At 40.1% G+C, this 21,786-nt stretch overlaps 1 protein-coding gene across 1 annotated transcript in view; it reads right to left on the bottom strand.

Moving 5' to 3' along the window:
- Positions 1-470: 470 nt before the first annotated feature.
- LOC134314264 (serine/threonine-protein kinase 32C-like) overlaps positions 471-21,786 on the bottom strand; it is a 151,318-nt gene continuing 130,002 nt past the window's right edge. The window contains exons 9-12 of the mRNA XM_062994823.1: positions 9,864-9,989; positions 6,837-6,965; positions 5,130-5,197; positions 471-1,447 (exon numbers count right to left, since the gene is read on the bottom strand). Of these exons, the coding sequence (XP_062850893.1) occupies positions 1,261-1,447; positions 5,130-5,197; positions 6,837-6,965; positions 9,864-9,989 (510 nt within the window). The 3' untranslated portion in view covers positions 471-1,260. The remainder of the gene's footprint in view (positions 1,448-5,129; positions 5,198-6,836; positions 6,966-9,863; positions 9,990-21,786) is intronic.

Raw genomic sequence — 21,786 nt, 5'->3', positions numbered from 1 at the left:
TCCTTAACTATTAATGAAATGGACTTTTTAAAACCACTACTTATCAACTGTGGTGGATCATTTTCAACACACAAAACACTCTCATTAAGGTGCAGCAACATGATGGAATTTTTGCAGCACCAAAATGTCAATGTGGGGCTAAATGTTACTGAGGCCTTAATTTCCTTTGGGATCAATAAAGTAAGTAAGTATGTATGTGTGTGTATGTATCTATGTATCTATTTATCTATCTAAAACGGAAATTAACATTGTTAATGAAAATTGGCTTTATAACTACAAGCTGTAGTTTTATACTAGCAATGTAGGTGTGTTTAATACTTGTGTATACTGTGCTTTAATAAACTTTTGTAATGCTACTGCACCAATTAAAACCTTTAGTTAGTCTTTGTTTAACTACAAAAAAAATCTATCTGGTAAATGTAGCTAATAACACTGCAAACGAATGTAAGCACAAAATATTTGCAGCTAATGAACCTAATGAAAATAAAATCTGTTTAATCATAGATAGCAGATAATTGTTTAGGCACACAGGGGTCAGTTATGGCACTTTGGCCTGAAAATAGCAACATTATCAGCAGCCACTCTCAAAGTTTTCTTGGCATTTGAATAAAAGGCCAAAAATGCTTATAATAATCCATAAAGATTCAGTAGTGGATAAGCTCGGCCAGATAGATTTGTGTGACTTTATCATAGATGGACAAGTCGATGAAAGTGGGCTGACACTGGACGATCACTCATTTTGCTATCTGGAAGCTGCATCTATAGAAATCAATGGATTGCTAAACCAGGAGTAAATTGCAGCCCACTTATATAGGGAGCCGCAGATACAGCAAACAAAGCAAGTCTAAAGTTCAGTGAATACCCATCTATTTAATAATTAACCTCTTGCTACACAAAAACAGCATTTTCTCATCTATATTTGGCCAGCACTCTCTTAGGAACATCCCTACTGCAGAGTCCTATTGCTCCGTGTGTTATCATGCATTCATAGTGCGGCTTGTTACCCCTAAAATATCTACTTTACATCATGCTGTACAGATATGTTGCATAGAAAACTGAGCTTAATCTAGGGGCCATTTAGTAACAAAACGGTGAAAGAATGGAGGTCATGTGCTGCTTGTATAGGCATAACCCGAGCCGTATGGTGATGAATGGAACTGCGATGGAGACGGTAGCTGTTACCCCCTGTCCGTGCTGGGAGCTATTAGGAATTTATAGGCATGGTGACTGCACTGACACCTAAGTGACCAGCAGGAGGCGCTACGAGCTTCCTGGAGATGAGCACACTGAACCACACATGCTCAGTTTGGAGGTCTCGGGCTCAGGCTCGATTTCTTCATCCTCAGTTCCCCCCTCCGCCTCCTCCACCTCTCGGTCAGGGTCTCCTTCTGCTTCAGTTCCCTCTCCCTCTCCCGCCATGCAGCCTTCCTCCTGTCTCCTCTTAAACCTGACACATGAGAGGAGAAACAAAAGAATTAGGACAGTAAGAATAAATATTATGTCCCAATTTTGCTGTATCTTAACAAGGGGAGAAACTAGAGATTAGGTCCTGGTTAAATATAAATGTTGCTACTACTGTGAGTTCCTACCATTACTAAAGAGCACATATTGGTTGTAAAAATCCTAAATGAACCTTTACAACATTTAGCAGATGCTTTTATTTAAAGCAGCTACAATTATGTTTATTAGGATTTTAATGTCATGTTTTACACTTTGGTTACATTCATGACAGGAACGGTAGTTACTAATTACACAAGTTCACACGGTTATATCAAACACAGTCATGAACAATTCACCTCACTTGCATGTCTTTGGACTGTGGGAGGAAATCGGAGCACCTGGAGGAAACCCACACAGACACGGGGAGAACATGCAAACTCTACACAGAAAGGACCCGGACCCACCTGGGGATCAAACCCAGGACCTTCTTGCTGTGAGATGACAGTAGTACCCACTGAGTCACCGTGCCGCCCCAGCTACAATTATGACTGAATACAGTTTGTGCAATTGAGAGTTAGGGGCCTTGCTTAGGGACCTAACAGTGGCAATTTGGCAGTGGTGGAGACTGAAACAACAACCTTCTGATTACTAGTCCCATGGTTCGAATTACAAGGGGGATTGGGAGTGTCTGACTCTCCTAATTAATACCTGGACCCCCTAAAAAGAGGTAAAAACAACAGTCTGGGTGTGGGGGTCGTTAGTTAGCTAATACATAAAGTTGCCCCCCTTCCCAATTGTCATTGTATAATTTGCACTAGTCACGTATCTTAACCACTGAGCTACCAGTGCCACTGCACTCTTAGAACTATATTTGACATTTTGTGGTCAAACTGGTGTCCACATACCCACTAATACACAGTAAAGTCAAACACAAATTAAAAAAAATGGCAAAAAGGTTTAGGATCACATTTAGATATTGCACTCTTGTGAGTTTCTTTGATTAAGGAAGGGACTGTTTTACTTCCCATGTAAAACATGCATCACGCATGCATGGCAGTGAGACAAATGTTCAGTGATGCTATTATGAAGACTTGTGAGTGATTAAGGACTGTCATTAATAATAGGGCAATTCTAAAAATAGAACTTTACAAATTACAAGACCGGGATTTGGGGCTGAATATGCAGTGACTAGTGCATTATAAACAAGGTAATAATTTAGAGCAGCATGTCCCTCAGGGGAAAGTCCACACTCTAGCATACAGCTTCTCTTTCCAATAAACATGCTCTCCTCTAACAACTCCAGGACTAGAAACATGGCTGAAATTTATAGCAGAAATCAGACTCCTGGAACGATCAATGCTTTTGTTAAAGCAGAAGCTTCAGATCCTAGACAGTGTTTTGACACTGCAGCCTATTATGTTAGCCCATCACTGAGATCCAGGTTAAAATCCCAGCAATGATATTGACTGTCTGGGAGTCTACACAGATGTGATTGGCTATGTCTGGTGGGATGCCTGAAGCGATTGATTGGCGCCCTGTTCCTGGTGGAACCAAACCTGCCAGGAGTGGATGATGAAAATTAAATTAATAAAACATTAATTACTGCTTGTAATACACAGATACAATGAATGCCGTATTGCCCCCAAAGCATATAATAATAAAACTAATTATACACATACAACCAACCTATTTCATGCGCATATTTTATTCTTGGTACAGTCCAGTAAAAAAGTATTTGCTCCTCACCCGTTTTTTCTATTGCTAATTTGACACATTCAAAATGTTTCAGATCTTCCAACTAAGTTTAATATAAGACAACACGAGTAAACACAAAATGCAGCTTCTAGCCAAAACAATCATCTCTTTTGCTGAGGATAGATATTTATTCAAAACATTTATCACTCATGTGAAAAGGTAATTGCCCCCTAAACCTAATAACTGGTTGTGTTACCTTTGCCAGTGACTGCAATCAAACATTTGTAATAACTTGTGATGAGTCTTTGACATCGCTGTGGAGGAATTTTGGCTCAATATATTTTGCAGAATTGTTTATTCGGCTACATTCTGTCCTCAATAAATATATAAATGAATCATCATGTACAAAAAGCATTTGGTGTTTACTTGGGTTATCTTTGTCTAATATTACATATAGTTTAAACATCTGAAACAATGTGCAACAAATCTGCAAAACCAGAAATAACTGGGTAGGGGCATTTTTTACAGCATTGTAATTATAGTTAGTTTTAGGTTTATTTTCCTGTAAAAATGTGCAAGATGATTTGCTAACAGCATCTGTAGAGGTTTGCTTTAATGAAGATGAAACCAGGGAACAAGTCACTGGGTTGACGTTTATTAAATAAATTATATTACACAGATGTTATGCTTTTAGAGAGAGCTCTGTTATATTTATATGAGAATCTGCCAGAACATTTTTTTCTTTTCTTGTAGGTAAACTGTATTTCACTATAACTGACCTTTTCTTTATTTATACACTGATCAGCCATAACATTAACATATAACATAACATTTTATCAGCCCCACTTACCATATAGAAGCAGCTTTTATGCTGTTCTTCAATGGTCAGGACCCCCACAGAGCAGGTATTATTTAGGTGGTGGATCATTCTCAGCACTGCAGTGACACTGACATGGTGGTGGTTTGTTAGTGTGTGTTGTGCTGGTATGAGTGGATCAGACACAGCAGCATTGCTGGAGTTTTTAAATACCGTGTCCTCTCACTGTTCACTCTATTAGACACTCCTACCTAGTTGGTCCACCTTGTAGATGCAAAGTCAGAGATGATCGCTCATCTATTGCTGCTGTTTGAGTTGGTCATCTTCTAGACCTTCATCAGTGGTCACAGGACGCTGCCCACAGGGCACTGTTGGCTGGATATTTTAGGTTGGTGGACTATTCTCAGTCCAGCAGTGACAGTAAGGTGTTTAAAAACTCCATCAGCGCCCCTGTGTCTTATCCACTCATCCACACACTAACACACCACCACCATGTCAGTGTCACTGCAGTGCTGAGAATGACCCACCAACCAAATAATACCTGCTCTGTAGTGGTCCTGGGAGAGTCCTGACCATTGAAGAACAGGGTAAGAGCAGGCTAACAAAGCATGCAGAGAAACAGATAGACTACAGTCAGTAATTGTAGAACTACAAAGTGGAGCTGATAAAATGGACAGTGAGTGTAGAAACAAGGAGGTGCTTTTAATGTTATGGCTGATCTGTGTTAATCTTCAATAACCACTTTATCCTGATCCATCTCACAGTGCATTTAAATCCTATGCATGGTGGGAATACATCCTGGTCTTAGTCCATCCCAAAGCATCACCCACTTACTGATTTACACCTTGGCGCAACTTTAAGTAGTCAATCCACCCACTAGCATGCTTTTGGATGGTGGGATAATGAAAAAAATCCCTTTATCACAGAAGACAGTGACCTAAGGGTCAAGTTCACTACGACTCTGGAGGTTTATGGCACCCACACTATTTCATATGCCACTGTGCTGCCCCTATTAACCAATTATATTTCCTGAATAACAAACAACATCAATAAAGTAATGATGCAAATATAATGAAATTCCCCTCAGGAGATGAGATGCTAAGTAAAAAATAGTCATAATGAGTGTATCACACAGTCTTTTGTAATCAGTGCACATGGTTTTATTGTGTTTTCTCACTTTTCTCGGTTGAAGATCACAAACTCTTGCTGCACGACTTCAAGGCACTCCTGTAGATATTCATTCTCCTGTAGAAAGCACAAGCAGCCATAGGTCAGCAACAGACAGTCTAACCTTCTAAGAATAAACCTGCCTTTTACTCCTCTGTCTCCCCTGCGGTTATGGCTGAAATTATGTACAGAACGCTTGATTCCAGAATAGCTTTATCTTTTTGTGTCTGGCTTGTTTTTGCTCAGGTTAGATATTTAGTGTGGGCTATAAATAGCATCTTATATTTTCTACAGTGCCGGAGGACCTGAACAACAGCACTGAAAGCCTCATAATTTAATCATCCAGGTAATAAAGGAGGATCTTGTGTTCCAGAGCCTGAGGAGAGTCTTATTAGTGAAACTAGCTGCATTAGCTTACTGATAAGGAAAAATGATAATACTGGCTACATTTAATAAAACGAAGCTCCTCGTACGTAGATAGGAGAAGCAAGAGCCCCAGAGTCCATAAATACCCTCAGGACTTTAAGACAGTGTTTAATAAAGGCAGTGTTTAATAAAATAGTGATTATTTTAGAAAGATGAGCTTGAAGCCTCAGATCAGAGGCCTGTCAATCATTCTTAATGAGAATAAATTTCCATGAAATAATAAGTGTAAAACAGTCCTGCACGTGACAATATAAAGTTAGAGTTCCACAGTATAATACGATCAATTTGAATTTCAATCATGATATTCACACACACACACACACTCACTCACTCACACACACACACTCTCACACACACACACACACACACACACACACACACACACACACACACACACACACAATCACACACACACACACACACACACACACACACACACACACACACACACACACACACACACACAGTGCATCAAGGTCCCTGTATCACAAATCAGGGTCCACTGAGCTCTGACCTTAATCCTACTGAACATCTTTGGGATGAATTGAATTGTTGATTGGGCACCAGGCCACCAGTGCCTGACCTCACAAATGTTCTTCTGACAAAATGGGCAAAATTTCCACAGACACATTAAAAACACATGTGGAAAGCCTTTCCAGAAGAGTGGAGCATGTTGTAGGGGGTGCTACAATTATTGCCCCCAGTTTTGGGCAGTGGTCAGGTGTTTACATACTGTACTTTTGTCCTTCTAGTGTACATTCATAATTAAATTCATATTCACATTCAGGCTATGGTGTGACAGACTAATAATGGAAAAACCTCTCAGAATAGGAAGTTGGTTGTAACTGCTTACATTTACATTTGTAGCATTTAGCAGACACATTCATCTAAAGCAACTTACAATTATGTATGAATACAATTTAAGTAATTGAGAATTGAGTTCTTTGCTCAGGGACTTTTATTATTATTACTAGGATTGTTTGATCCATATACAGTCTATGGAACTATAATTTTGAAAAGAACACAATATAACTTAACTTCTATATACTTGCCCTAAATACACATACATTTAAAAGCTACAGGCTTAGAGTTAGTAGGCAGAAATAAAACATATCTTTAAACATAAGTCCTACTTCTCAGCAAGTATAAGTTTGCTAATGTAAATGCCAGACAGTTCTGAGCAGTGAGTCATTTTATCCTGAAGAACACTGTAAACATGATTCTGAAAGGCTTGATAAATACAAATACATTTTTTATATTTATTCTGATTTTGAAAGTCCAGAGTACTCACAGATTGAGAATCCTTGCTGTTATCTCTGGATCTGTTCTTTGCCAGACGTTTTTTCTTTTTATGGAGAGGACGAGACTCCAAAATCATCTCCTCCAACTCAAAGGTGGGGTCACAATGCAGACGTCCTTTCTGTATTCAACCACACACAACACACAAAATACATAATGCTAAATAAGAGGAAACAATGTTTCAAACATTTCTGAATCTAAGTCTTTTTTGTTTTATCTTACACCCATCTACAACAGGTTTATCTATGGGGGGGAGGGGGGGTTATGGATAATTTCTAAACAAACAAAAACATCTAATTTGCTAAAAAGTTGGGATGGTATACAAAAAATATAAAGTATAATATAAAATAAATACATAAAGCAATACTTTTTAATCCCCCTTTATCTGTATTGAAACAAAGACAGGCAGAAATCCACAAATACCTATGAATATACACTGTTCATTGCTGCATTAATAATGCAGGTTAACACTGTACAATGCACAGTGGAAGGGATACGTCAACATCTAAAAATGCAGCTGACTTCTCTTGGCTCAGGCTGACCTGAAATGGTCTTATGTACTGTGGAAACATGTTCATGTGGTCTGAGCTTCAGAACGTTTATTATTGTTTATTAAATTACAGACATTGTGTTCTTTAGGTCACAGAAATAAAGGACAATTGTTACCAGCATGAAGCTCCAAAGCTGGGGTCAGTTAGGGTCAGTATGGGTAGCTTGCATTAACAGGAGAATGTTACCTTCCTGACTACATTGTGCCAACTGTAAAGTTTGGTGGAGGATGGATAATGCTCTGGGGTTGTTTTTCAGGGGCTGGCCTGGGCCCTTTAGCTTCAGTAAAGATAAATTTTAATGCTTCTGGAACCAAGCTATTTTGAACAATTATATTCTTGCAACTTTGTTGGAACAGTTTGGGGAAGGCCATTATCTCTTATAGCAAGACCAGTGAACAAAGCAAGGTCCATAAAGGCATGGTTGGGAGAGTTTGTTGTGGAAGAACCTGACCCTCTCATCACAAATGCTTTTCTGGGTGAATGGGTAACCCACATACACACTCCAAAATCTTGTAAAAAGCCCTCTCACAAGAGTGGAAACTGTTATAACTGCAAAGGGGCTTTAACTCCATATCAAAAATAGGATGTCATAAAAGCTCATGTACAGTGGTGTTCAAAAAAATAGCAGTCCAACACCATTAACTTGATAAATCACTGTTTTTAGTAGAAGTGATATTTCTACATAGCAAAAAATTCACTTGAAAGTGTAGTAGAGTATTGAAAACAAAACAAACCAAACAATTAGGACATGCATCCCACTCATTCTGAGTAATTGAAGCATTGATTGAAAGGGGGTTGTTCAAAATAATAGCAGTGAAGAGTTCAATTGGTGAAGTCATTCATTCTGCAGAAGAACGGGTGTCAATTTTGGCCCTTATTTAAGGTAGGAGGGTGGCAAATGTTGCACAGCTTGGTCATAGCACATTTCCTTTTGAAATACTGGGTAAAATGGGTTGTTCCAGACATTGTTCTGATGAACAGCGTACTTTGATTAAAAAGTTGATTGTAGAGGGAAAAAACATACAGAGAAGTACAGCAAATTATAGCCTGCTCAGCTAAAATGCCTTAAAGTGACAACCAAAACCTGAAAGACGCAGAAGGAAGCGTGGAACTACTGTTCGAATGGATCAGAGAATAGCCAGAATGGCAAAGGCTCAGCCAATGATCACCACCAGAAAGATCAAGGAACATCTGGAGTTACCAGTGAGTACAGAAGATGATTAAGTGCAGCCAATTTACCAGCAAGAACTCCTGCAAAGTCCCGTTGTTAAGAAAAAGACATGTCCTGAATGGGTTTAAATTTGCCAAGGAACACATTGACTGGTCCAAAGAGAAATGGCTCAACATTTGTGGACTGATGAAAGCAAAATTGTTCTTTTTGGGTCTAGTGGCCGTAGACAGTATGTCAGACGACCCTCGAGCACTGAATTCAAGCCACAGTACACTGTGAAGGTAGTAAAGCACGGTGGTACAAAATGATGATATGGGGATGTTTTTCATACCATGGTGTTACGCCTATTTATCACATACGAGGGATCATGGATCAGTTTAAATATATCAGAATACTTGAGGAGATCATGTTGCGCTATGTCGAAGAAGAAATGTCCTTAAAATGGGTGTTTCAACATGACAATGACCCAAAACATCTTGGTTACAGACAAACAAGATTGAGGTAATAGAGTGGCCAGCCCAATCCCCTGACTTCAATCCCAGAGAGAACTTGTGGGCTGACGTCTGAAACACGTTTTTTTGAGGCAAAACCCAAAATTGCAGAAGAACTGTGGAATGTAGTCTAATCATTCTGGACTGGAATACCTGTTCAGATGTGCCAGAAGTTGGTCGACTCCATGCAACACAGATCTCGGAAACAATTGTTATGCCACTGAATATTAGTTCAGTAATTTAAAGTAAAGTGAAACCTCAAACATTTTTTCATGTTATAGATACATTTTTTTAGTTTGCTGGCACTGCTATTTTTTTGAACAGCCTAATATTCATTTTTCTTAATTTTCTGTAAATGATGAACACAAACTGGCTACATTTAGTTAATGTTTTGATTTAGAATTGAAAGTGTAGTATTTTCAGTGCGTTTGCATTTATGGAAATAAAAGTTATTATAATAATTTTGTGCTTTATTCACTTTTTTAAAGTCACTGCTATAACAATTTTTGTTATAGCACCTGTTTTTGTTATTTGCTATCTGTAGGTGTAAAGTGTAGGTGTCCACATGCTTTTGTGTATATACTGATGTATGTACAGTACATGCTACATGCTTCATACGTGCTATCTTTGGCTGGTGCTAGGACCACCCATCTGTAACCAATGAGAACTGAGTATAAACTGTCCCTTATTTTGGCAAGTCTATGTGCTAATCTGTGTGTGCACAGCATGTCATCTGTTTGTATTGTATTTGCATTTGATTCCAGCATGAGCTGTCTACTGTGTTGATGTGTTTAATTGGCTCCTACATTGGGAACAAATCCAGGCTCCATCTTCTTCTCGTGGACGGCGTCCCAGTTCACGTCTGAGAGGTAGGGGGCTGTCTGCATGTGGGCGAGACTGCAGAATCGATGTTCCGGGTTTACTGTCAACAACTGAAAAACACATCATACTAAATTTATTTAATTCTCTATTTAATACTTCCTCATGCACAGGAACCCTCACGGTGCATATACACTGCATACATAACACTGCAGATATCTTAGTCATGTCTATAGTTAAAAAGAACTTCATTAGCAATTTAGCAATTTCATATTTGATCTGCCAGTCAAATTAGGTTCAAAAAGTCACTTTCAAAGTAAGTTTGAAAGACTTTGAAACATTCTTATTTAAATAACTGATTTCTTATTAGTTGGACCTACAGCAGCATTTACATTGACATTCTTAGTGTGCAATGCTAGCTAGTGTGTGTGTGTGTGTGGATGGGCGGGGGGTTGCAGTGTACTAATTTGTTGTGCTTGCTATGCTTTTAAACTCAAAAAAATTGCATATGCTGTTCAGACTGCAACTTAAAAAGAACTATGATCCAAATGTGTCACACTGTAATGCAAGTGCACCATAAACATCAAGCACTAATTGGATATAGTATCTCCTTTTGGATGCTTCATCATAGCAGAATGTCAAAGTGCAGCTAAGACATGAGATTTCTGCCAAGCAGTTAAGGCTTTTTTGGACTATTTACAAACCCAACTTCCAGAAAATCAATCTATCCATCCATCCATCCATCCATCTAATCCATCTAATCCATCCATCTAATCCATCCATCCATCCATCCATCCATCTAATCCATCCATCCATCCATCCATCCATCCATCCATCCATCCATCCATCCATCCATCCATCCATAAACCACCAGTAGGTGGTTTTAATGTTATGGCTGATCGGTGTGTATATATATATATACTGTATATATACAGTATATATACAGTGTATCACAAAAGTGAGTACACCCCTCACATTTCTGCAAATATTTCATTATATCTTTTCATGGGACAACACTATAGACATGAAACTTGGATATAACTTAGAGTAGTCAGTGTACAGCTTGTATAGCAGTGTAGATTTACTGTCTTCTGAAAATAACTCAACACACAGCCATTAATGTCTAAATAGCTGGCAACATAAGTGAGTACACCCCACAGTGAACATGTCCAAATTGTGCCCAAATGTGCCGTTGTCCCTCCCTGGTGTCATGTGTCAAGGTCCCAGGTGTAAATGGGGAGCAGGGCTGTTAAATTTGGTGTTTTGGGTACAATTCTCTCATACTGGCCACTGGATATTCAACATGGCACCTCATGGCAAAGAACTCTCTGAGGATGTGAGAAATAGAATTGTTGCTCTCCACAAAGATGGCCTAGGCTATAAGAAGATTGCTAACACCCTGAAACTGAGCTACAGCATGGTGGCCAAGGTCATACAGCGGTTTTCCAGGACAGGTTCCACTCGGAACAGGCTTCGCCAGGGTCGACCAAAGAAGTTGAGTCCACGTGTTCGGCGTCATATCCAGAGGTTGGCTTTAAAAAATAGACACATGAGTGCTGCCAGCATTGCTGCAGAGGTTGAAGACGTGGGAGGTCAGCCTGTCAGTGCTCAGACCATACGCCGCACACTGCATCAACTCGGTCTGCATGGTCGTCATCCCAGAAGGAAGCTGACGCACAAGAAAGCCCGCAAACAGTTTGCTGAGAACAAGCAGTCCAAGAACATGGATTACTGGAATGCCCTGTGGTCTGACGAGACCAAGATAAACTTGTTTGGCTCAGATGGTGTCCAGCGCCCTGGTGAGAAGTACCAAGACAACTGTATCTTGCCTACAGTCAAGCATGGTGGTGGTAGCATCATGGTCTTGGGCTGCATGAGTGTTGCTGGCACTGGGGAGCTGCAGTTCATTGAGGGAAACATGAATTCCAACATGTACTGTGACATTCTGAAACAGAGCATGATCCCCTCCCTTCGAAAACTGGGCCTCATGGCAGTTTTCCAACAGGATAACGACCCCAAACACAACCTCCAAGATGACAACTGCCTTGCTGAGGAAGCTGAAGGTAAAGGTGATGGACTAAACCCAATTGAGCACCTGTGGCGCATCCTCAAGTGGAAGGTGGAGGAGTTCAAGGTGTCTAACATCCACCAGCTCCGTGATGTCATCATGGAGGAGTGGAAGAGGATTCCAGTAGCAACCTGTGCAGCTCTGGTGAATTCCATGCCCAGGAGGGTTAAGGCAGTGCTGGATAATATGGTGGTCACACAAAATATTGACACTTTGGGCACAATTTGGACATGTTCAAGTTATATCCAAGTTTTATTTCTATAGTGTTGTCCCATGAAAAGATATAATAAAATATTTGCAGAAATGTGAGGGGTGTACTCACTTTTGTGATACACTGTATATATACAGTATATACGTATATACACACACACACACATACATATATATACAGTACAGGCCAAAAGTTTGGACACACCAGCCAAAAGTTTGGACACACCTTCTCTTCAATGTTTTTTCTTGATTATTTTTATTTTCTACATTGTAGATTAATACTGAAGACATCCAAACTATGAAGAATTATGTAGTGAACCAAAAAGTGTTAAACAAACCAGAATATGTTTTATATTTTACCAACTCTACCTCTGCACAACCCAACTGATGGTCTCAAACACATTAAAAAAGCAACAAATTCCAGAAATTCACTCTAGACAAGGCACAAACATTCATTGAAAACCATTCCAGGTGGAAACCTAATAAAGCTGGTTGAGAACATTTCAAAGAGTGTGCAAATCTGTCATTAAAGCAAAAGATGGCTACTTTGAAGAATCTAAAATATAAAACATATTCTGGTTTGTTTAACACTTTTTTGTTTACTACATAATTCCATATGTGTTCCTTCATAGTTTGGATGTCTTTAGTATTAATCTACAATGTAGAAAATTTAAAAAAATTAAGAGAAACCACAGGAATGAGAAGGTGTGTCCAAACTTTTGGCCTGTACTGTATATATATATATATATATATATATATATATATATATATACTGTATATATATACAGTGTATCACAAAAGTGAGTACACCCCTCACATTTCTGCAGATATTTAAGTATATCTTTTCATGGGACAACACTGACAAAATGACACTTTGACACAATGAAAAGTAGTCTGTGTGCAGCTTATATAACAGTGTAAATTTATTCTTCCCTCAAAATAACTCAATATACAGCCATTAATGTCTAAACCACTGGCAACAAAAGTGAGTACACCCCTTAGTGAAAGTTCCTGAAGTGTCAATATTTTGTGTGGCCACCATTATTTCCCAGAACTGCCTTAACTCTCCTGGGCATGGAGTTTACCAGAGCTTCACAGGTTGCCACTGGAATACTTTTCCACTCCTCCATGACGACATCACGGAGCTGGCGGATATTCGAGACTTTGCGCTCCTCCACCTTCCGCTTGAGGATGCCCCAAAGATGTTCTATTGGGTTTAGGTCTGGAGACATGCTTGGCCAGTCCATCACCTTTACCCTCAGCCTCTTCAATGAAGCAGTGGTCGTCTTAGAGGTGTGTTTGGGGTCATTATCATGCTGGAACACTGCCCTGCGACCCAGTTTCCGGAGGGAGGGGATCATGCTCTGCTCAGTATTTCACAGTACATATTGGAGTTCATGTGTCTCTCAATGAAATGTAACTCCCCAACACCTGCTGCACTCATGCAGCCCCAGACCATGGCATTCCCACCACCATGCTTGACTGTAGGCATGACACACTTATCTTTGTACTCCTCACCTGATTGCCGCCACACATGCTTGAGACCATCTGAACCAAACAAATGAATCTTGGTCTCATCAGACCATAGGACATGGTTCCAGTAATCCATGTCCTTTGTTGACATGTCTTCAGCAAACTGTTTGCGGGCTTTCTTGTGTAGAGACTTCAGAAGAGGCTTCCTTCTGGGGTGACAGCCATGCAGACCAATTTGATGTAGTGTGCGGCGTATGGTCTGAGCACTGACAGGCTGACCCCCCACCTTTTCAATCTCTGCAGCAATGCTGATAGCACTCCTGCACCTATCTTTCAAAAACAGCACTTGCATGTGACGCTGAGCACGTGCACTCAGCTTCTTTGGACGACCAACGCGAGGTCTGTTCTGAGTGGACCCTGCTCTTTTAAAACGCTGGATGATCTTGGCCACTGTGCTGCAGCTCAGTTTCAGGGTGTTGGCAATCTTCTTGTAGCCTTGGCCATCTTCATGTAGCGCAACAATTCGTCTTTTAAGATCCTCAGAGAGTTCTTTGCCATGAGGTGCCATGTTGGAACTTTCAGTGACCAGTATGAGAGAGTGTGAGAGCTGTACTACTAAATTGAACACACCTGCTCCCTATGCACACCTGAGACCTAGTAACACTAACAAATCACATGACATTTTGGAGGGAAAATGACAAGCAGTGCTCAATTTGGACATTTAGGGGTGTAGTCTCTTAGGGGTGTACTCACTTTTGTTGCCGGTGGTTTAGACATTAATGGCTGTATATTGAGTTATTTTGAGGGAAGAATAAATTTACACTGTTATATAAGCTGCACACAGACTACTTTTCATTGTGTCAAAGTGTCATTTTGTCAGTGTTGTCCCATGAAAAGATATACTTAAATATCTGCAGAAATGTGAGGGGTGTACTCACTTTTGTGATACACTGTATATACACACACACACACACACACATATATATATATATATATATACATATACACCAATCAGCCATAACATTAAAACCACCTCCTGGTTTCTACACACACTGTCCATTTTATCAGCTCCACTTACCATATAGAAGCACTTTGAAGTTCTACAATTACTGACTGTAGTCCATCTGTTTCTTTAAATACTTTTTTAGCCTGCTTTTAGCTCTGTTCTTCAATGGTCAGGACCCCCACCGGACCATGACAGAGCAGGTATTATTTAGGTGATGGATCATTCTCAGCACTGCAGTGACACTGACATGGTGGTGGTGTGTTTGTGTGTGTTGTGCTGGTATGAGTGGATAAGACACAGCAATGCTGATGGAGTTTTTAAATACAGTGTCCACTCACTGTCCACTCTATTAGACACTCCTACCTAGTTGGTCCACCTTGTAGATGCAAAGTCAGAGACGATCGCTCATCTATTGCTGCTGTTTGAGTTGGTCATCTTCTAGACCTTCATCAGTGGTCACAGAACGCTGCCCACGAGGCGCTGTTGGCTGGATACTTTTGGTTGGTGGACTATTCTCAGTCCAGAAGTGACAATGAGGTGTTTAAAAACTCCATCAGCATTGCTGTGTCTTATCCACTCATACCAGCACAACACACACTAACACACCACCACCATGTCAGTGTCACTGCAGTGCTGAGAATCATCCACCACCCAAATAATACCTACTCTGTAGTTTGTCCTGGGAGAGTCCTGACCATTGAAGAACAGCATGAAAGGGGGCTAACAAAGCATGCAGAGAAACAGATGGACTACTGTCAGTAATTGTAGAACTACAAAGTGCTTCTACAGTGTATCACAAAAGATATTTAAGTATATCTTTTCATGGGACAACACTGACAAAATGACACTTTGACACAATGAAAAGTAGTCTGTGTGCAGCTTATATAACAGTGTAAATTTATTCTTCCCTCAAAATAACTCAATATACAGCCATTAATGTCTAAACCACCGGCAACAAAAGTGAGTATACCCCTAAGAGACTACACCCTTAAATGTCCAAATTGAGCACTGCTTGTCATTTTCCCTCCAAAATGTCATGTGATTTGTTAGTGTTACTAGCTCTCAGGTGTGCATAGGGAGCAGGTGTGCTCAATTTAGTAGTACAGCTCTCACACTCTCTCATACTGGTCACTGAAAGTTCCAACATGGCACCTCATGGCAAAGAACTCTCTGAGGATCTTAAAAGACGAATTGTTGCGCTACATGAAGATGGCCAAGGCTACAAGAAGATTGCCAACACCCTGAAACTGAGCTGCAGCACAGTGGCCAAGATCATCCAGCGTTTTAAAAGAGCAGGGTCCACTCATAACAGACCTCGCGTTGGTCGTCCAAAGAAGCTGAGTGCACGTGCTCAGCGTCACATCCAACTGCTGTCTTTGAAAGATAGGCGCAGGAGTGCTGTCAGCATTGCTGCAGAGATTGAAAAGGTGGGGGGTCAGCCTGTCAGTGCTCAGACCATACGCCGCACACTACATCAAATTGGTCTGCATGGCTGTCACCCCAGAAGGAAGCCTCTTCTGAAGTCTCTACACAAGAAAGCCCGCAAACAGTTTGCTGAAGACATGTCAACAAAGGACATGGATTACTGGAACCATGTCCTATGGTCTGATGAGACCAAGATTCATTTGTTTGGTTCAGATGGTCTCAAGCATGTGTGGCGGCAATCAGGTGAGGAGTACAAAGATAAGTGTGTCATGCCTACAGTCAAGCATGGTGGTGGGAATGCCATGGTCTGGGGCTGCATGAGTGCAGCAGGTGTTGGGGAGTTACATTTCATTGAGGGACACATGAACTCCAATATGTACTGTGAAATACTGAAGCAGAGCATGATCCCCTCCCTCCGGAAACTGGGTCGCAGGGCAGTGTTCCAGCATGATAATGACCCCAAACACACCTCTAAGACGGCCACTGCTTTATTGAAGAGGCTGAGGGTAAAGGTGATGGACTGGCCAAGCATGTCTCCAGACCTAAACCCAATAGAACATCTTTGGGGCATCCTCAAGCGGAAGGTGGAGGAGCGCAAAGTCTCGAATATCCGCCAGCTCCGTGATGTCGTCATGGAGGAGTGGAAAAGCATTCCAGTGGCAACCTGTGAAGCTCTGGTAAACTCCATGCCCAGGAGAGTTAAGGCAGTTCTGGGAAATAATGGTGGCCACACAAAATATTGACACTTCAGGAACTTTCACTAAGAGGTGTACTCACTTTTGTTGCCGGTGGTTTAGACATTAATGGCTGTATATTGAGTTATTTTGAGGGAAGAATAAATTTACACTGTTATATAAGCTGCACACAGACTACTTTTCATTGTGCCAAAGTGTCATTTTGTCAGTGTTGTCCCATGAAAAGATATACTTAAATATCTGCAGAAATGTGAGGGGTGTACTCACTTTTGTGATACACTGTATATGGTAAGTGGAGCTGATTAAATGGACAGTGAGTGTAAAAACAAGGAGGTGGTTTTAATGTTATATATTTGGGTGCAATAAAGAAGAAACTTCTTACAAAAACACCTAAAATGGTTGGGGGGTAATTCACCTCTTAACATGACATTGACTCAAAGCATACAGCCAAAACAACACTTGATTGTCTTCAAATTTCTGAATGTACTTTATTGGCCAAGCCATAGAAATTCAAAGGCAGTTATAAAATACATGTCCCTTACATTCTAACTGTAAATGCTTGACTTGACATGTCTTATTAAAATACATTTTCTCTCTTTTAGGACAATATACGGTCCTACTGATAGTATGCAAATAGCAAATCTCATTTTCCAGTTCACAGTTATTAAGCTGAATCTGTCACCACTGGCATTTCAGCGCTGGTTTGTTTTAAAGAATAAATCAGGACAGACTTATAAAAGGACGACAGCTATTCATGGTTTATCATGAGATCAGCTATAACACTCCAGCCACTCAGAGATAAGATTTGAATGTGATGCTTTCTTATTAGAGAAACGTTATCTGTGTATTTTTTGGACACATTGGTGAGTTTGTTCCCCCCATCTGGGTCAGTCTGTCTCCATAGAGTCCAGACAGAAGTAATCAATCTACAAAGGGGTGGATGAGACAAGAGAACATCACGGTCAAGAGTGCCACAGCAGAACCTGAGATCCGGTCAGCAGGAAGTCAGTGTGTATGTGTGTGTGTGTGTGTGTGTGTGTGTGTGTGTGAGAGTGAGAGAGAGAGAACGAGAGAGAGAGAGAGAGAACGAGCGTATTCTTAAATCCTTTAGGTAAGTTAATGTGATGTTAACAAATTACTATTACAGACGTAAATCTTAACTTAATTTTGGTAACTATAGTAAGGCTGTAGACAACTTTTATTAAGTCAAGACAAATCTGACACCATGAATAACCCACCTCAGTAAAGACTGCGTATACAGTTTTGAAGTCTAGGTCAAGACATAGTGAGAAAATGCAGCTAGACAGTAAAAGTCAAGACTGAGATCGAATCTTACCAACTATTTACCTAGTTCCTGTCAACATCTTTTATGAAAGTAATCTAAAAATGACTTGCCCTCATTTTGATTGGCTGTTATTACAAATATTTTCCATAATGGAGATATGTTAGATAGCTTTGACCCCTAAATCCCTTGGGACAGTGGTAGCCTAGTGGGCGTGGGCTCTCAATCAGAAGAATTGTTGGTTCAAATCCAGGCTCTGCTATGCAGCCACTGTTTGGTCCTTGAGCAAGGCCTTTAACCCTATCTGCTAACCGTAAAGCTACAATGTCTGACCCCAGCATCCAAGCAGGCCAGCTTATGTGGAAAAAGAATTTCATTGTACTGTTCACCTGTATACTGTATGTACATATATGTACAAATAAAGGCATTCTTCTTCTTCTTAAATGACAGTTACACAAAATTATTTGTGCATAATATGTTTGCTTTAATCTAAAACCATTCGATCTGACAAATACACAATTGGAAAGGGGTAATTACTTTTCACACCACAGTAGCATCAATAATCTAGTGTTTATGCTAGTAACCTAACTGTTTAATTTCATTTCATTTTCATCACTGCTTTATCCTGGTCAGGGTCGTAGCAGGTCCACCTGGTTTCACCAGGAAATACTGGGCACAAGACAAGAATACCCTCTACACAACGCTGATCCATCACAGGAATTCAGCCATCCCTTCCAGTCATCACCATTCAAATCTGTGTAGACAACAACTGGCTGATAGCACTGCTGAGATTTAATCCTGGGTCTGAGCAGTTGTAGGCTAGCATAATAGACCACAGCCGAACTCGAGCGCCTAACCTAATTATTGTGAAGTGATTTTGGTAGGTAACTACTAATAAATAACTACTGTCCTAACTTAAATTGTCATAAATAGCAAATAAAGAAAATAATAAAGTATACACTGTAAGTAAAACGGGACCTCTGTATCTTTGCCCAGATTTGGCAAATGATGATCAAATTTCAAAATTCTTTCATACAAACATTTCAAAAACAGATAACCAGTGTTGAATTTGACCATTAAGTTGTTATTTATTAATAATAAAAATATATAATTGTTTGTGAAAATTATTATTATTATTACAAGGTACTGTAGCTACATGCTTAAGGTGTGGTGGGCAATATAATAATCATTTATTCATTGTCTGTTTTGACATCACTTTATCCTATTCAGGATCACGGTGGGTCCAATCCACTGGGCAAAAGGTAGGAGACAGGACCTGGGAATAGAACCCAGGACCTTTTTGCTTCAAGGCGACAGTGCTACCCATAGAGCCACCATGTCACCCATTTAATATAATAATTACTTTTACGCAAATTAAATTCTGAATGCAACACTTAAACGAATTTTGGAAAATTGATCAACATTTGCCAAAGTTATGGGCAAAGTTACACAGGTCCATTTTTTTGACTCGCAGTGTAGATCAAGGTATTATACTCAGCGTGATAAAAATACTGTATTTCCTCCTCCTGCTCATTCTTTTCCCATTATATTTCCATCCTTCCGGACTTTCCATCATCTCCCTCAGTCTCAGACCCACTCCTACACCTCATTATGTCCCTCTTTTCCGTCTCTGTAAGTTTCAAACCCACTCACTTTGTTCTGAGCGTTCTGCTTTCTCCAAATTCTCCTCCTTCATTCTCAGTGCCAATTAGTTTCCTGTAGTTTCTCCTCTCACAATGCATTATAAAAATTGTCCCCTGCGTGGTCAGCAAGAAAACACAACATTTGCCTTTTCTGTTCCTTTTACCTAATTACTGGATTACTTCTGTTTTTCTTGTTATTCCAATCCCTATATTTATATACAGATCTGTTACCTAATATAACCCTCTTCTGCACTGTCTTCACTTGTTTTTTGTCTGTATGGACCACATAAATGCATACAATATTTGAGAACTATTGCTAATGACCAAAAATTGGCATTTAAAGTGAAAGTATTCACAATAGGTATTAGTAGATATTACACAGACATGATTGGCTGTGTCTGGAAGGTGGGTGAAAGCTCTGTGATGGATTGGCGCCCAGTGATGGATTGACACCCTGTCTAGGGTATTCCCACCTTGCGCCCAGTGTTTCACAGCAAAAATAAAATAAAAACTGCTTGGTGAACAAGAAAGAAACTATTTACCATGGACTGGGATTTCTCTACATTTCCAAAATCCTTTTCCCCCTTTTCCATCCAATATAGCATAGCCAGTCCACTGCTGGGGACCCTGATGGCATCCAAGGAGGGTGTATATTCGTGTACATGTTTGCAGTTCACCGATCCCTTTTTTTTCCTTCATACTTCAGTGGAGTTGTGTGTGAGTTCGGTTTCGCCCTGGGCAACCAAGGTCCTTACACAGCATTAATAATCTAACAGCTTAGTCCGGTCTTTCCCACCCAGCAGACTGGAGGCCAATTTTTTTCAAACCCAGGAGCTCAGAATCTTGCTACTAGGGTGCTAGCAGATTATCCTTGCACCACCTGGGCGCCCCATACCCAAAATCTTTTGATAACATGGAGCCCAAACTCTTGGACCCCCAAAAATTCATGTTGTATAGTGCATGTGACTGCATGTGTATTTATATTTCTATAGAATATTCAAGATTCAAGAGTTTTATTGTCATGTGCACAGAAGAACCAGCAGTTACACTGTACAATGAAATTCTTAAAATAAACACTAATGAGCCACAAATTCTGTCAAAACAGCTCTGACCCACAGGGAACTGGACTCCAATAGATTTTTGAAGAAGTCCTGTGGTGTCCAACATCTGTATGTTGTGAGCTGTATTGTCAGGCATTGCATAATCATTAAGACTGTTAGTGTTCTGCTAAAGAAACAATGTTCTTAAGCGTTTGTTGTTCTGACAGAGCAAACCAAGGACAAACTTTAGCGGCGGCATCTGTGTTTTTTTCCTACTGTGTAATCTGAAGGCATGAAGGTCATAAATTACATAACTCACCACTTAAAAGTAGAACACAGCACTAGTCTTCTAGACTGCTGCAACTGTATTCATACTGCTATCAAATCCAGCTCCCTCATAAGCCTTAAATAATACAGAGTTCAGCTGCTCCCCGCTTTAACAGAACAGAGGAAATGTTATAATTCTGAATTCTCCTAGTACTCAGATGGTGCAGCGGTCTATCACGCTAGCCCATTTAAACCAAGCTCTGAGCAGTGCTTTTGACCAGCTGGGTGTTTACACAGACATGATTAGCTATATCTGAGGTAGGGGGTGGCTCCCTGTGATGGACTGGCACCCTGTCCAGGGTATTCCTGCCTTGTGTACAGTGTTTCTCGATGAAGCTTTACCCAACATGAACCTGACCAGGATAAAAGTTGATGAAAATGAAATATTAAATAAATACAAAGTGCCATAATGACCTTGCTTCATCCTATCTTTCTGACCTTTTAGTTTTCAGCCCTCTCACACAGATCTTTCTCTTTTGTTTCATTCACCATCCCATCATCTATTATGGGTTCAATAATTTTTCTGTAATAGCATCTCAACGTCAAAATATCCCTAAACTCTCCTGTTGTTTTTCAGGCATTTAACCCACAGACTTTCTTTTTATTCTCCAGTTAGTTGATGTGTTATTTATGTTTTTTCCAAATGCTGTTCCCTTTGTCAATTCATGCATATTTCTTTTCAGGCATCCTTCTGTCAACAAATCTAGCACTGCCATATGTTGAACTGTATGTTTTTTTTGT

This window comes from Trichomycterus rosablanca, chromosome 5, assembly GCF_030014385.1.
Source record: "Trichomycterus rosablanca isolate fTriRos1 chromosome 5, fTriRos1.hap1, whole genome shotgun sequence".
NCBI lineage: Eukaryota > Metazoa > Chordata > Actinopteri > Siluriformes > Trichomycteridae > Trichomycterus > Trichomycterus rosablanca.
Note: the sequence above shows the minus strand (reverse complement) of the source record. Positions and strands in the feature narration are given on the sequence as shown.